At 41.0% G+C, this 18,030-nt stretch overlaps 1 protein-coding gene across 2 annotated transcripts in view; it reads left to right on the top strand.

The window, feature by feature from the left end:
• The first annotated feature begins 7,415 nt into the window (after positions 1-7,415).
• Positions 7,416-18,030, top strand: part of f3a (coagulation factor IIIa) — a 14,653-nt gene continuing 4,038 nt past the window's right edge. For both annotated transcript variants that reach the window (XM_031307802.2, XM_031307803.2), the window contains exons 1-5: positions 7,416-7,648; positions 11,861-11,972; positions 14,098-14,291; positions 17,536-17,717; positions 17,809-17,977. In XM_031307802.2, the coding sequence (XP_031163662.1) occupies positions 7,579-7,648; positions 11,861-11,972; positions 14,098-14,291; positions 17,536-17,717; positions 17,809-17,977 (727 nt within the window). In that variant the 5' untranslated portion in view covers positions 7,416-7,578. The remainder of the gene's footprint in view (positions 7,649-11,860; positions 11,973-14,097; positions 14,292-17,535; positions 17,718-17,808; positions 17,978-18,030) is intronic.

Raw genomic sequence — 18,030 nt, 5'->3', positions numbered from 1 at the left:
GTATTTGTGTCTCGCACACGCAGCACTGTCCATATTCTATCTGTGGACATGCTGTTACGCTGTTTGTATAAAACGGCCATTGCTAACAATGGCTAACCTGGCTAGAGCTAATGAAAACAATGAAAATCAGATTTGTAAATGGAACGCATTCAACTCGGGCGTGACGGCATTCCCAGTTTCGGCTTCCGAGTTCCGAGGTAAATGGAACACACTATTAGGACTGCTGTCATTATAGATGTAATGTCATTTATTTTAATTTAATATTTAACCATTGTATTTTAGGATGCCTATTGTCAACTGGCCGGGGACTACAGCTGGAAATTAGCCGTAGAGGCTAAAGCTGCTCCTTTTACTGTACAGTTAATTAAAGGGGACTGTCCACAACATTAAACTAATAAATTAAACTAAACTAATAACAATACATTTTATAAATATTATTAGCCCATTCGGTAACACTTTCTATAAAGACCAAATCTACAGTGCATTATGAGGACATTCAATATGAATACATTCATAATTCTTTATGAGTACACTCATAAACACACATAATGCTCTCTGATGCAACATATGAACAGTCATCGGAACACAATCGGTGTAACTACCACAGTGACTGCTTACAGTGGCTACTTTCAGTTTGCTGAAAATATTTTTCACTGCTCATTTTCGTTTACTATGATAACCCTGTTTCCAAGAGGCCTCCGTGTGATGTTTGCTGACGCACAAAACAAAGGGCCAAGTGGAAGTGGAACTTCTATTGGAAGGCAGCGTTTAATGGAAGAGAGCCCAGATAGACAATAAACTAAAATTAGGCTGACATTGTAACAATAATAAGTTAAGCTTTGATATCCAAAGAATGTTATTTATGGATAAGAAAATAACAGTTGTCAGTAATATTAAAGATAATAAGTGTCTAGAATCTCCATTCACTGCTCTCTATTGAGTGAACTATTGAGTGTGCATAGTGAATGCGTGAACAAGGCAGATTTGGGACACAGCTTATGATTATAGTAACAGGGACTCTACTATATAAAGAGATGTTGTTGTTGAATTTGAATATCTATATATATACTATGAGAAGCACGTGCATTCCGGTACAGCTGCCCCGTTCTTTCTTTCCAGGAAAGAGCCTGGGAAAGTAATTAAGGCAGAGCCGATTAACCCTGACTGTAGCCTTGTGTGATATAATTAACAGAGAGGCCCGATTCTCTCATGCCATTGTATATTTCCAGGGGTGGAATGTACTAAGTACATGTACTCAAGTACTGTACCTAAATACAAATGTTGAGGTACTTGTACTTTACTTGAGTCTTTTCTTTTCATGCCACTTTCTACTTTTACTCCACTACATTAATCTGACAGCTTTAGTTACTAGTTACTTTCAACCCGTTCTCACTCCAAACTCGTAAAATAGGGATGCTCGGGCAGTGGCTGTCAGCATCAGATATGACGCAAAAATCCCCCTTCAGCGTGTGTGTAGAGCGCACCAGGAAGAGCAGCAGCTACACGGCGCTTGAAGATGACGTAGCACTAAGAGAGACAAACGGTAGAGAGTAGTATGAAAGCCCGAAATTCCACATAGGGAGGTAGGTTGGGGGGGGGGGGGATGGGTCAAACAACACAGGACTTTCACCCAGGAGACTGGGGGTTGTGTCCTGCGTGTCACGTTTCCTAAACCCAACCGTCCCGTTCTTCTTTACCTAAACCCAACCGTCCCGTTCTTCTTTACCTAAACCAAACTGTCCCGTTCTTCTTTACCTAAACCCAACTGTCCCGTTCTTCTTTACCTAAACCCAACTGTCCCGTTCTTCTTTACCTAAACCCAACTGTCCCGTTCTTCTTTACCTAAACCCAACTGTCCCGTTCGTGTCATGAAAACGTACCTTTTTATAAGCCCGCCCACGACCTTTTCCTAAACCTAACCGCATCAAAAGTGACGCCAATTGTCCCGACCAAGCGTGTTTAGATATGGCGCTAAAGGTGACTTTTAGCGTCAATAACAATGCCAAAGGCACCTGACCAAGCGTCCGTATTTTATGTGATGAGAGTGTTGTCACTTTACAAATTAAGATTTTTGCACACAAACACACATGTAGTTTATAAAATACGATGTTTAATTATAAATTAAACTACCTAACAACATAACTGCCTACAAGTCCAGCTGAACTGATTAGCTGATTAAACACTTAGTTGATTGACACAACAGTTTGGATCGTTTCCAGTTTCTAAAATGGGAGGATTTTTCTGCATTGTGTACTTTTACTTTTAATACTTAGTACTAAGTACATTTTCCTGATGATACGTACATACTTTTACTTAATATTTCAATTCAGAATTTTTACTTGTCACAGAGTATTTTAACAGTGTGGTATTAGTATTTTTACCTAAGTAAAGGATCTGAATATTTCTTCCACCATTGTATATTTCTAAATCATGCAATGGACCAGAGAGCCAAGTGAATGCAGCCTAATGTCGTAGTTGTAGATCACTTTGTTGGAATTATATCACTAGGAAAAACCTCAAGATGGGATGACAAAGGGAATTTATTGCGAGAGGTACATAAAACTTGCCATCAGCAGTGTCCTGGGAACATGAAGCTTCTTTTCCCAGTAGTTTTGGTTTATCTAATCATCCATGATGCATGACTAGACTAGCACCGCACTTTGACCATTTGCTACATTAGCTTGCCAGTAGGATTTATTAGGGAAAGATTAGGAAAAAAATTTAAAGGAGTTTTATTTGGGGTTTTGCTCTACTGTGTGTGTGTGTGTGTGTGTGTGTGTGTGTGTGTGTGTGTGTATGGGCTTGTTTTCGTGTATTCGTGGGGTCCAAAAACCAGGAGTCCAGTATACTTGTGGGGTCCCGACAGCTTTGTGGGGCTTGGTTGTAGGATTAGGGATAGAATTAGGTTATGGTTAGGGTGAGGGTAAGGGTTAAGGTTAGGCATTTAGTTGTGATGGTTAAGGTTAGGGTAAGGGGCTAGGGAATGCATTATGTCAATTGCGGGTCCCCACAAAGATAGTGCCACAAACCTGTGTGTGTGTGTGTGTGTGTGTGTGTGTGTGTGTGTGTGCGCGCGTGCGTGGTGCATGCGTGTGTACTGGAGGCTCTAACTGTGCTTTTATAAAGTGGAAAGACTTGCATTTGCATTTCCATTCAGTCCTGAGCGACAGAGGGTTCCTTGGTATTAAAGCCACAGTAGAGCGTGCTACAGCAGGGCCCCTCGCTTTCAGGGAAGGGGGGGGGGGGGCACACACAGGCAGATATTCCCAGTAGATATTCCCAGCAAGCTCCAAATTAAGAAAAACAAAAGCCAAAAGATTGAATCACATTGGTTTTCCTTGTTTCAGCCCATTTACCATGAGTCATGTACTGTTGCTCAGCATGTTAATTGTAGGATATGTGTTGTTCTTGCAGCTACTGGTTTCAATAGATTTCATCTCCATGTGAAAATCAACTTGCACAGACCTTTATTCTTGTTACATTGTCTTAAAAGTTACGCTATATTGTAAGTAGAGCTGCAAAGATTAATCGATTAGTTCTCAACTATTAAATTAATTGGCAACTATTTGGATAATCGATTAATCGGTTTGAGTCATTTTTATGAGAAAAAGTAAAAAGTATCTGATCCCAGCTTGTTAAATGTGAATATGTTCTGGTTTGTTCTCTCCTCTGTGACAGTAAACTGAAGATCTTTGAGTTGTGGATTAAACAAGACATTTGAGGACGTCATCTTGGGCTTTTTGGGAAACACTGATCAACATGTTTCACTATTTTCTGACATTTTAGGGACCAAACAACTAATCCATTAATTGACAATGTAAATACTCTTCAGTTGCAGCCCTGATGGTAATGCAGCTGTGAGTGCAGACTGATTTTCAAACGTTGCACAGCAGTGCCTTACAACACTAATAAAAACAGACTAAACCAAAAGTTTCAGATGGAAACTTGATGTCAACTGTGGTTAGTACAGTGAAACCTTTCTATAAACATCCCATATCATAGTATAAACTCATTTCCAGTTACATTTCGGAATGTCTGGACATTTAGCATGCCTTTAAACAACAAAGTCTATAAATAGAGCTCCAGTTCAGTTACTGGTGCTGCCCGACGAGTGGATGTCCTGACTCATGCACTCCACTGCAGTGTCTGTTAGATCCATAATGATGCTATAGTCCCATCAAACAGGCTTCTAGGGGACATAGAGCATGTATGGTCTAATGGTCGGCATGCAACTGGAAAACACGTCATCCATTCATTAACTATGACATCACCACAACTACTATTGGGCTCAGTGAAGAATGAGAGGAATGTGTGTAGATAGATAGATAGATAGATAGATAGATAGATAGATAGATAGATACTTAATGTAATAAAGTCTCTAGTCTATAGTGAGCACATCATCCTAGTTAAAGTGAAAAGTGAATATTTATTTATCTCTATGTGTCTGTTCATAATGTTAGAATGGAGCAAAATGGATGGAGTTTCTTATCTCCACAGTGCTGTGGAGTAAGGTCTGGCTACACCACAGATACTCTTTAAACCAATCACAATCGTCTTGGGCGGGGCTAAGCTCTGGACGCAGCGACAGTGGCTCTGAAAAATAGTGTCGGGAAGGAACTTGTTTTGGTGGAACATTTGCACCCCGCAAAAGAAAATGCCACATACAAAAATGAACTGTTCACACAATACAGTACAGTGACGTGAGCTATTTAAATTAGCTGGATACATGGTTAAACCTCCTTTGCTCCTACCAGTGTATCTCTGTGTAAACTTCGTCCAAAGCAATCCCACCAATCGGTCCCAAAACGTCCCATTTTCTTCAAAACTTTCAGCTAGCTCGAAGTTTGTTGTGTGTTCCACGAACAAAGGGATTTTGAGAACGGCAACAAACAGAGAGCGGAAGAAGAGGGGCAAAGCCCGACATCCGGCACGTGAGCCACATGCCCGATGTCAGGCTCTATCCTGAAAATGTACTTCCGTTGACCCAGACTAGGTTTCTAATGACGCACCTATGTCAAGTGGATAGGTCTGATTCCAAACTAATAAAACAAGATGAAAAGGAAATTATAAAATCTTAAGATACAATTTGCCCTCTTTTACACCCGGCACTAGAGTGAATTCCTCAGTTCCATCCTGGGGCAGATCCAGGCCAAGCTGTAAATATGAACAATGCGTCAGATAAGGTCGTAGCTGAGAAATGTTTAAGCAAACCGATGTTTGCGCTCGGCTCATAAACCTGTGCCTCACCTTTACAGCATGAGGAAACCTTTATCTCAGGCCTATTGTGTGGAGTTACTGTAATAAAAGATTGTAGTTTGCAGCATGGATTGTATTATGAGTAACTCTTTACTGTAAAAGGTGATCAGACATGGGCGTCAGTTACTGCAGTGGGCAAGGGGCATCAAAGGGATGGCAGAAAGAAACCCAGTGTATTAAACGCTGAGGATCAGGACCCTAATGACAACCACTCATTTCTGAAATACCTTCCATCCAGCAGCAAGGTGTTTGATATTGGGCTGCAGTTATTGCAGCAACAGTCCATGTATGTGTCCAACGTAAGCTGACTGGACACTGGAGCATTTCCAACACAAGAACAGGCATGAACCTCTCCCAGGTGAGTCAGCACTACAAATAATGAGACACAAAAATCTGCAACGAAAAAAAATAACAAGAAGATTACAATTTAAGGCGAGACTCTGCAGGCAAAAAAGTTTTTGATATATTTAGAGATGTTGGCTATTTATCTCCCATGACATGTCTTCTTTGAGACCAGTGGACAGAAAACATTTTTATTTTTATTACACTTTGTGTATTTGTGTCTGTAGATTTCTCCTAACTTCACCAAGGGTTAGCATAACAGCATGCCCTAGTTGCATATTTTAACATTCCATTTCAGAAAACTTATAATACAAAAGAAATAATGGTCTTAATGTCAGTAATCAACGGGATAGGTTTCATGGTGATATAACCCTGTTCACCTGTAGAGTCTTCAAAATGTCTGAATTTAACAATCCATATATTTAAAGGTTTTGTTCTCAGACTCTGAGCCAGATTTTTTTTTAACCTTTATTTATTCAGGGAAGGTTCACTGAGAGGCAGCCTCTCTTTTGCAGGAACGGCCTGATCACATCTCCACTTCAGTAGCACCATACACCAAACTTTCCACTTTCATTCCTATCTATATTTTGAATGCTTTTGCACAGGAGTTTTTTTTTATGTATCATTCAGAGCCTGAGGTACATATCAACGTTAGGAGTAGTCTTGCATTGCCGGCTCTATCTCCACAGCGCTGTGGAGTAAGGTCTGGCTACACCACAGATACATTCTGGGATAGGAGGAAAAAAAACGCTCTGGGTTGTTTGCATTTCTTTAAACCAATCCCAATCGTCTTGGGCGGGGCTAAACTCCGGACGCAGCAACGGTGGCTCTGCAAAATAGTCTCGGGAAGGAACTTGTTTTGGTGGAACATTTGCACCCCGCATGTACTTCGTCCACAGCAATCCCACCAATCAGTCCCAAAACCTCCCAGTTAGAGAGGAAATGCTGTAAACATATTCTTTATACATTTTTACAATCATTCGCCAAAAGAACCAAGCAGGCCTGCCTTGTTGTCTCTCCTAGGCTAATCACGGATTCCAAGTAGCCTACATTTCATTTATGATTCATGGAAACACTGACATTTCCATAAACCATTCCATACTGTTTTACTGCCGCATCTCGCCCAATGGGAGACCTGATGACATTTTAACTGACCACACGGAGGCGGAGCAAATGAACCAAGTATATGGTACTATGTGTGTGTGTGTGTGTGTGTGTGTGTGTGTGTGGTGGTGGTGGATCCAGTGCGTTCAAATCAACTCAGATGTGTTGTAAGTGTGGGGGACAGAGGGCACCATCATGTAAAGTGCGAGGGGCCCCGTGTCCGCTAGGCCCTGGACTACAGTGTAGTGTTTACAGTAGTATTAGTACTTTAACTTCAGTAAAGGATCTGAATACTTCTCCCCACACTGGTGTATTGTTTCTAGTCGTTCTACATAACTAAGCGGCCTGTTGACATGATTTGTAAGAAGAACGGAAAGTGAAAACATTTCCAACTTCAAAAAAAATCCCAGTATTACAAAAAAACATTGGTCATATATATCATATCAGACAATGCATATAGTCTGGTCTGAGATTGTGAGTGTGGTGGAATAAATTGTTGTAATCCAGGAGAATTACCCCCCCCCCCCACACACACACACACACACACACACACACACACACACACGCACACACACTGCAATGATCTCAGCGAGACAGGCACGCGCATAGTTGCAAGTATAATAGCTGTCCCAGTCTGGCGGTGACGCCACAGCCGGACGCTCCTTATTTGGCCAAGCCTCGCGCTCTTAGATCGGTAATATAACCAGGGCTTCAGACTAGTCGCACTAGAAGCGAGACGGAGGGATCAGCGGTCCGGTTCATTCTGTCAAGGACCGGGCAGACAGACAGACAGACAGACAGACAGACAGACAGACAGAGATCTGGATCTCGGTGTCGGACAAACTCTCTGATTCCCTGAGAAGAACTGAAGTCGACATGGTGGAAATCAAAGCAGCAGCAGCTCTGTTTCTTATTACCTTCTGTCTCTCCACACACCCTGCCTCAGGTGAGTCCAAGCAGCTCGTGCTCTCGTTGATTGATTGATTGTCTATAATAATAATAATAATAATAATAATAATAATAATAATAATAATAATAATAATAACTTTATTTAGCACCGTTAAAAAACAATGGTTTACAAAGTGCAAATAAAGGACCCACAAGTCAATACACAAATATATATATATATACACATACACACACACACACACACACACACACACACACACACACATGCCCATAAATACACAACATTGTAATAGTGAAAAAGGAAAAGATGGGTCAGCTCTAAAGGACAGAAAAAGAAGGATGAAAGACAGCATGACATAAAAGCAACTTTATAAAAGCAGCGGTGGAAGAAGTATTCAGATCTTTTACTTCAGTAAAAGTACTAATAATGTACTGTAAAAATACTCTACAAAAGTCCTGCATTGAAAATGTTGCTTAAGTAAAAGTATGTGAGTATCATCAGGAAAATGTACTTAAAGTAGTAAAGTAAAAGTACTCGATGCAGAACTCTCCTCCCGTTGTAGAAAGTGTAAAGGATCAACCAGTTGTGTGTTTAATGGTCTAATCATCTCAGCTGGACTTGTAGGACGTTATATTATTGGCTAGTTTACTTTAGAATAAAACATCAGATTTTATAAACTACATGTGTTTTGTGTGCAAATATCTTAATGCGTAAAGTAACTAGTAACTAAAGCTGTAACTGAATGTAGTGGAGTAAAAAGTACAATATTTCTCTCTGAAATGTAGCGGAGTAGAAGTAGAAAGTGGCATGAAATGAAAAAGACTCAAGTAAAGTACAAGTACCTCAACATTTGGACTGAAGTACAGTACTGGAGTAAATGCAACCTTAATAAGGAAAACTACATCATTTTGGAATCTTTTTCTCATTTTGTAACATTTTCTGTCTGGTCAGGGTGATGCGAGTATATGAGTAATAGTGTGTTGGTTAGTCTACATTATTAGATGGCAAAATCAGAAATGTAGAATGCGTAAACAGTGCAGCAGAAGAAAATATGAATACAACATTTGAAAAAAAAAGGCCTATGTAGTTATTTTTGCTATATTGTTGCAACCAGAATATGTAAACACATGGCTTCACATGAACAGGTCATTCTGTAGCATCAAGTCACACTCTGCCTTTCCTGACAACACTTCTCTTTACTATTACAACTATTTTCTTTGCCACAAATGCTTGCAGGCCTATATATATATATATATATATATATATATATATATATATATATATATATATATATATTTGTTTATATGTTTTACTTCTCATTTTCTAGAGTTTGAAGTTGTTATGTAGACTTTTTTTATTCTTATTCACTAGGGATGTTATGCTTTTGTCCCGATTCGATTCTTAAAAAATTAAGAAAACGAGTCTAGGGAAGAGAATCAATTCTAAAATCGTCACAAAAAAACGATTTTCCCCACCCCTATTATTCACACATTATTAAAAACAACAGCAATAAGCATTGATTCAAGGCAACACACCGTGCATAGGAGGTTAGAAGCCAAGACAAGTCTTATAAAGATAGCATCGCTCTAAGTAACTACTGAAACTAAGCAGCAGTGAAAAGGAGAAAAGAATCTGAATCAGAAAGGATCAGGGAAGGAATCAGTTTATTGCCACAGTAAGTTACACCAACGTGGAATTTGCCCTGGTGATCGGTGCATGCATGCACAAACAAACATATTAAACATGAATAAGAAATAAACAATAAATTAGTTTGATGATTTTTCAAGCAGCACAATCATCAGGCAACTACAAGCTCTGCGGTCTATGTTATGAAATGCTTCTAACCCTCTGTCTTTATATCAACATTGTCAAAAATATCATTATTTAAGAATGTGTCCAATTATTTGTTGGCAATATTGGCTCGCTGTGCCCTTCACGTGTAATCCTATATTAAAGTCACAATTCCCAGTAACACTTTAATGTCCAGGACACTGTTACTGTAATAGCCAACAGAGAGAAGCCAGGATCGGGGTGATGTGATGCCGTCTGTTACAACCAGCGAGAAGCCGAGCTGCTGAACTAGCTGGAGGCGAGACAGTGTATGCAAGTCACACACAGTTACACAATTCTCACCTGAAACTACAACGATTCAGGAAAAAGTTGAGCCTGGCAGCTTTTTAATCCTCTGTGCAGGGTCAAGTTGGAAACCAGACTGAGCCTCAGACTGTTGTTATCAAAACAGTTTTCTCTTGCCAGGGATAGTCAGTCCATATATATATACACACTACCTGTCAAAAGTTTGGGGTCACTTAGAAATTTCCATTCCACTCCATTATAGACATAATACCAGCTGAGATCAGTTGCATTGTTTTTTTAATCAGGGCAGCAGTTTTCAGATTACATTATGTGATTACATAATTGCAAAAGGGTTCTCCAATGTTGTAGACAGAAGTTGCTGATCTTTAATGCAATATCTACATTACCCATTATCAACAACCATTCATCCAATGTTCCAAAGGCTCATTCTGTTTACTAATCTGATGTCATTTTAAAAGGCTAACTGAGAAAACATGGAGAACCCTTTTGCAATTATGTAAGCACATATATGTATATATATAGATATATATATATCTATATATATAGGAGCAACACGCTTCACTCAGAACTTCATTAAGCTCAGTGCTGCAACTAACGATTATTATTTTCTCGATTAATCGATTAGTTTGGTCTATGAAATGACAGAAAATAGTGAAAAGTGTGGATCAGTGTTCCTCAAAGCCCAAGGCGATGTCCTCAAATGTCTTGTTTTATCCACAACTCAAAGATATTCAGTTTCCTATCATAGAGGAGAGAAGAAACTAGAACATATTCACATTTGACAAGCCGACATCAGAGAATTTCTATTTCGTTTTCCATAAAGAAATGACTCAAACTGATTCATTCCATTAAAATAAAAAATAGTTGGCGATTCATTTATTAGTTGACAACTAGTCACGACATTTCACTTCCGGGATTGTTCAGGTGCCGCCGGAAATTCCACCAGATGTCAGCTGGATGTCCGTCCCCTTCCTCTTTCTTTGTGTGGGCGTTCTAACCTCTGGTGGATTTGTGAGGACTATGGTTAACTGCTCCTCAGATCTCTGCAGGGTAAATCCAGACAGCTAGCTAGACTATCTGTCCAATCTGAGTTTTCTCTTGCACGACTAAAACTACTTTTGAACGTCCACATGTTCCACCAAAACAAGTTCCTTCCTGAGACTATTTAGCAGAGGCACCGTGGCTCCGTCCGGCGCTTAGCACCGCCCAAGACGATTGTGATTGGTTTAAAGAAATGCCAATAAACCAGAGCATGTCCCATTTTCCCATCCTGGAATGCTGTGTGGACTAGCCAGACCCTCCTCCGCAGCGCTGTGGAGGAAGGTCTGGCAATGCGAGACTTGCTGACAACTAATCGATTAATGTTTGCAGCTCTATTTAAGATCATCTCACCTTGTGAGCCTGATGAAGGGCTAAACACACAGGGTTTTATGATTTCTGGTTATAATGGCTAAGCCTAAAACTTAAAGCCACTGAGGGGCTGCTATACGGACTTAAACAAACAAACAAACAAACAGTCTATGGCTAGTAAACTAGCTGACGCGCTCTCTTATAACTTACACTGCTCCGTAGCCTACTGTGGAAATCATTGACTGCAATAGTCATCGTTGCATTTTGATGGTCATTTATTGATCACAGTTCTTCATATCAAAGTGCAAGAATCCATGTGTCCATCAAGCTCCATCAACAAACATTTTCATCATCCTACGTGAGCGTTGCGCAGTGTTGCAATTTGATGCGGTCAAAAACTATTTGTGCTCCTCCGATTAACAGCACCCCTGTTACCTGTTGAAAGGTTCCTACCTAAATAGACATCACTCACCAGCACACTAGTGACCCCAGTGGACAATTTATGTCCTACACCCATAACACGTGAAAAAATGGCTCTTACACTGGTTCTGCAGTAGCCTACATGGAGTTTTTTTCTCCTTAATAAGTCAGTGTGATCACATGTCAAAGTTCTGTAAAGGACCACACTTATTAAGGTTTCATTCCATCAAAAGCATAGTTTAATGGGCTACATGTATAAGTCAATGTATCTGCAAAGATTAAATACTTTGATTGTTTTCTTAACTTTATATGATTGTCACTATGTGACCTTCAACACCTCATATCAGGAATAGTATTTCACACGGCCTCTTTCATTCGCAGGCTCCTATCCGCGAGCACAGAATGTCACTTGGAAATCCACCAACTTTAAAACCATTTTGACCTGGGAGCCCGAACCATCAGCTGATTACTCCTACACAGTGGAGTTCTATGCGTAAGTACAGCACCTGCATCCCAACCTTCATTTCAAGCTTACCCATGCAGTTATCTGCTCTTCTCAAAGTTGATTAAGGTTGTCGGTGTGTCGACTGAAGTGCACTCCTCTCTTGACACGCCCGCTCAGTAACCTTGAAGGAAAGATTATTGGCAGCCGGGCATGATAAGAATCCATTACTGATCCAGAGAAAGATTCAACTGGAATGTTGATTTTAGAACAGAGGGATAGTGAAAAGTCACACAGACCGTAATGGTTCAATAAGAAGGAAAATGAAAGAGGCAAGAAGACTACAATTGAAGGCGAGACTCTACGAGCAAAAACAGCGTCTTTTCTTCATGCACTGGTCAATTTAGAGATTTTGGGCTATTTATCTTCCATAACATCTAGGCTTTTTAAAGCTAGTGGAAAGAAAACATTTATTTTACTACATTTTGCCTAGTTAATTTGGTTTCATTCCTATCTGTATTATGAAGGTTTAACAGAGGTGTAAAAACCGTTGACTCTAACATGTCAACAAAATGAAACAAGAATTTTGAACCTGGCTTCGTTCAATGTTAGCATTAGTTATTGCCTCATTTTGCTTAACTTGCAAAACTTGTGATACAAAAAAATTATTGTCTTAATGTCAGTAATTAACTGGGGACGTTAAGCATCTGACAACCATCAATTACAAATGCCGTATCGATGCTCTCCTACATACTGTACTTTCACATCTATACTTTTTTTGCAACGGTGTATCCTGCTGTGATTAAACATTGCATTCTGACAGTAATGTGTTCATATTATGTCATATAATGTTCTTGTTAAGACTAAAGGCCCATTTATGCGTTAAATGGAAGCCGTGGCTACGTACATAGGTACATGGACATACCGACCCTACGCCGTAGGCTGACTTGTGGCTCTCGAAAAATGTAACCACACGTCGAGGCAACATACGTCGCTCGGCCGTGTCTTGGTAGCGTTGCATTTACCCCTCGACTCATGTCCTGGTTCTCCTTCTCCATAAACAACATGAAATCAAGGAGAGGGTTAACTTTGTTTCTCTCACTATGACTCTACAGTCGCTACTCGCTCAGAAGCTAATCACCGTCACTCTCTCTCACTCTACCACACACACACCGGCCCTGATATTCTCTTAGGGCGCTGTCACACCTGCCTCGTGTAGTTCGGTTGAATCGTAGTAGTGTTGGTTTGCCCCGCTGGTGCGGTTTGTTTGGGCAGGTGTGAACGCGGCAATCGCACTCGTGTGCCCACCAAAAGCGGACCACATAAGCGTACCGAGACCTGCTTGATGAGGTGGTCTCGGTACGCTTTCAATCCAACTCTGGAGCGGTTTGTTTGTGGTGAGAACGTGACCCGACCTGGAACCTCACTAACTGTATATACTCCTCCAGTCTGAGCTCATGTCTCCTGTAGTCAGGTGTGTTTAGCAGTCTGTGATGCAGCAGAGCAGCAAACTGTAGCAGCTTGCAGTGTTTCTCTCATAGAACAGACAGTCAAGTCAAGCTCGCCGTCCGTCACTGGCATCTCCGTGGTCAAACCAGCCGCCACTGAAGTTGGAGACAGACGCCGGCAGAGCAGAGCGAAGTCTCGGTGACCAGAGCAGACGTAGTAACATCGCTCGCAAAACAATGTCTGATTATCTAAATGAACTGAGCTGGTTTGACTGTGGTGATGCAAGAAAGAAATATGCACTAGTCCAGAACACAGGACCTTCTTCCTGTATTTACTTTCTTGCTCCCACCCCCAGACACATCCGACCAATAAGAGGAGTGGACGTTCTTGCGTGATTTGTAATGACGCATTTTAGTACGCTTGAATTTTTCCAGGTGTGAAACAAACCCAACCATGGGGAAATCACTCCACGTTTACAAACTCACCAACTGATTTGGACCAAAGCAAAAAAGCTATAGGTGTGAGAACTCCCTTAAAGAGATTGACGCACACACCAGCGCACAAGTATAAACTTCAGGCCACTTACGAAGGCTACGGCGAAAGCTCTGCGTGGAGCCTCCACAGAAGCATAGATCAGCCTTTAAAGCGACATAATGTAATCCATTTCCTTGTGTCTGAGCTTGTTTTAACGCTCATCTGATTGCTTTGCCTCCATCATGTGTCGCAGGGTTAATGGGGACAGACAGAGGAACCCCCACTGCATCCGCTCCCCAGTCACAGTATGTGATCTGTCCAGCTATCTAACAGACCTGAATGCCTACTACACAGCTGACGTCCTGTCTGAACCCCCGCTGGGGGCCACCTCGGACCTCATCGAGTTCCCCCACACCAGCTCACCGCGATTCAACCCCTACAAAGACAGTAGGTGCTTTTGATACAATGCGTTTCTTTTTTTTGTGATTAACATTATTCTTTCAACAAAACACAAAACATACAACTCGCAACATGAACAAATCCCCCTCCCCCCTTCTGTCATCACCACCCACCCAGACAAACATCAGGATAAGATGACACAGCAACTACAATATTCCAGATCATTCAACAAAATAGTAACAAAATAAACCTATGTCTAAATGACAACACCATAAGCCCATCATACACGTCTCTCTCTGGTACACAGCTTCTTAGGAGCCCTCCAGAAAGTTCAGGTACTTTCCCCATTTTCTAGTGTAGACCTCCAATCTGGCAAACCGTTTATATGACAAGCCCACTCCTGGATAGACGGCAGCCCTTCATTCTTCCATCCTCTTAAAAGAATCTGTCTAGCTATCATTAAACTAGTCTGGACCCAGCTTCTTATATGCTATCCATCCCGCTTAGGATTGATGAGTTTTTTTTTTTTTATATGTTGGAATCAGGGCTGGGCGATATATCGATATTATATCGACATCGACACCATGTCAGACTAGATGTCGTGTTAGATTTTGGATATCGTAATATCGTAATGTGACACAATTGTTATCTTTTCCTGGTTTTAAAGGCTGCATTACAGTAAAGTGACATAATTTTCTGAACTTTCCAAACTGTTCTTGCAGTTCTATTATTTGTAGGGCTGTCAGCATTAACGCGTTAATCGCGATGCGATTAAGGGTAGAGCATAATGCGTTATTTTTTTTGAATCGTATTAATCGCATGCCGCCATTTATTAATTTATTTTCACTTCACTCAGCTTTGCGTCGTGCCTAACAGGCTACTATTTTGCCATACTTCCTCGTAACACATCCTGCTGCTGCAGGAATAGCATTGCAGATTTCGGTGCCTCATTCTGGTGCCACTGATATGTCTGCTCTTCTCTCTAATGCTCTGAAACAGACGTCACAGGCAACAGAAACATCGCTGCACGGGACGCTAGTTAACACTATACTCAACAGCAACTAACGTTAGTCTACCGCTAGCTAGCTAACACTATACTCAACAGCAACTAACGTTAGTCTACCGCTAGCTAGCTAACACTATACTCAACAGCAGCTAACGTTAGCCTACCGCTAGCTAGTTAACACTATACTCAACAGCAACTAACGTTAGTCTACCGCTAGCTAGCTAACACTATACTCAACAGCAGCTAACGTTAGCCTACCGCTAGCTAGTTAACACTATACTCAACAGCAGCTAACGTTAGTCTACCGCTAGCTAGTTAACACTATACTCGACAGCAGCTAACGTTAGCCTACCGCTAGCTAGTTAACACTATACTCGACAGCAGCTAACGTTAGTCTACCGCTAGCTAGTTAACACTATACTCGACAGCAGCTAACGTTAGCCTACCGCTAGCTAGTTAACACTATACTCGACAGCAGCTAACGTTAGCCTACCGCTACCTAGTTAACACTATACTCGACAGCAGCTAACGTTAGCCTACCGCTAGCTAGTTAACACTATACTCGACAGCAGCTAACGTTAGCCTACCGCTAGCTAGTAGCTGGATTAAACACGGTTAAAATGCTGACAGCTAACGCTGAACAGTGTAAAGTTTGACTGTGTTTTACTGTAGAGGATTCAACACCGGGATGTAACAATCTGCAGCTGCTGTTGTCGGAAAAACACAGACAGGGCGTTCAATGAAACTGGTAATTTACAGCCTCGTGGTGCATTCAAAGTTGTTGTTAAATGTCCTTTTCCCATCTGGTGGTTGTTTTTGTCATTCAACAGCTATTTACTAGTGAAATAAGTTATTGTTATAGTGATTACATTATTATTAAACATTTAATTTTGACGATATGGCCTTAGCAATAAACAAGCCGTTCTTTAATGTCGCCAACTGTTTAGTACCCTTCTTTTTTTTTACTTTCTTAAAAAGTATCGGTTCAGGCACCGTTAAGGCACCGGCACCGTTTTAAAAGTACCGCTTTAGCATGGGGTATCCAAACCAAACAATACCCAACCCTAATATTGACTCTAGATTCAAATGTGTGACTAGATTAAATATATAATAAACAAATACAAATCTTAAAATCAAGTTCATAAAGTCAGTTTCTTTACATTCATTTGATTCCCAATCAAGATACACTGGTAAGAATGGCTTTCCATTGTTAATATGGACTTAAAAACTGTTCTGAAATGCAAATAATAGAATTTTAATCATGTGATAAAACATGCGATTAATTGCGATTAACTATAGAAATTCAACGATTAATCGCGATTAAGAAAATGTAATCGTTTGACAGCCCTAATTATTTGCCTTGTCATTATATCCACATTATTGATGATTATTTATCAAAAATCTCACTGTATAAATATTTTGTGAAAGCACCAAAAGTCATCCCCTACAATAACATTTCTTAAACATGTTTTAAAGGCTTATTCCAGTTTCTTACAGCTACGTCTTATTCTCTATGGGCCATAGTCTCTAATGACTCAATAAGTTCATTGCTGAGCCTTGGGAACAAGGTGACCTCACGAAAAAGAGGTCAAGAAGGTCAAGAAACATGAGCAGTCAGACGACTCAAAGAAAACAAAAGTGAACAGCAAAGTTATTACCCAAACTGTCGTAAACATCCATCAAGTTTACAGACCCAAAACTTTGACCTGCTGTTTGAAAGATGGATTTAGAGTATAGATATTTATTGGCATAGCTAACACCACATGGAGACTGCAAGAACTGGGATTGGTCAGCTTGGGCTGCTTGTGTTTTCTCCTGCAAGTTTCTGATGCCAAGTTGAAGAAAGCCTCAGTAATCTAACTGGAAACCTGCTCTCTGTCAGCGAAGGAAAGAACGTAAACAGCAGTAGTTTCCTATTCAGTAATCAGTAATCAGACATGGAGAAACAGTTTTCTGCATATAAAGAACTCCTGTTCTATAATTGACTATGTAGCTTATCAGAGGGGAAGAAACGGTTTATATGGAGTGAGATTTTAGTCCAGATGGATCGCAGCTTCCTGCCAGAGGGAAGGGGTTCAAACAGTTTGTGTTTGGGGTGAGAGGAGTCGGCTACAATCTTCACCTTCTCAGCAGAGCGGATAAAGATAAATGGATGATACGCTGCAAGGTCTGCCCTTGCAGCGTATCATCCATTTATCTTTATATTCAGAGATGCATGCACTGATGAACTCTCTGTCTGCCAGTATACTGTACAAACCTCTGATCCCGTTGTCCCATCCTCCACAGCTGATATAGGCAGACCTGACTTCAAGCTGGAGGTGAGCGAAGACAAAAAGAAGACCACCCTCTATGTGACTGACCCACTCACCGCCCTGTTCAAAGATGGCCGCCAGCTGAACATCAGGGATGTCTTCTCCGATCAGCTGCAGTATAAAGTCACCTATGGGAAAAATAAGAGCAGCGGCAAGGTGAGTAACAGCACACGTCGCAATGTCGGCTTCAAACACACATGAATAAGACGATATGAACTACATGCTTCCCTTCTGTGTTTGTCCGCAGAAAGTGTACACCTCTAAGACCAACGTGATAGAGCTGAGTGATCTGGACCGAGGGCAGAGCTACTGCTTCAACGTCCAGGCTTACATTCCCAGCCGCAGCATGGACAAGCAGCTGGGAGAGATGAGCCAGACGCAGTGCTCCAACGACGACAACCCGTCCATCTTTGAAGGTGGGGAGTCCTGCTTCTTATTAGGCGTGGCCCGGTTACTGGTTTCAAGGTAC

The sequence above is a fragment of the Sander lucioperca genome, chromosome 23, assembly GCF_008315115.2.
Source record: "Sander lucioperca isolate FBNREF2018 chromosome 23, SLUC_FBN_1.2, whole genome shotgun sequence".
NCBI classification, from domain to species: domain Eukaryota; kingdom Metazoa; phylum Chordata; class Actinopteri; order Perciformes; family Percidae; genus Sander; species Sander lucioperca.
This window is presented reverse-complemented; position numbering and strand designations above follow the sequence as displayed.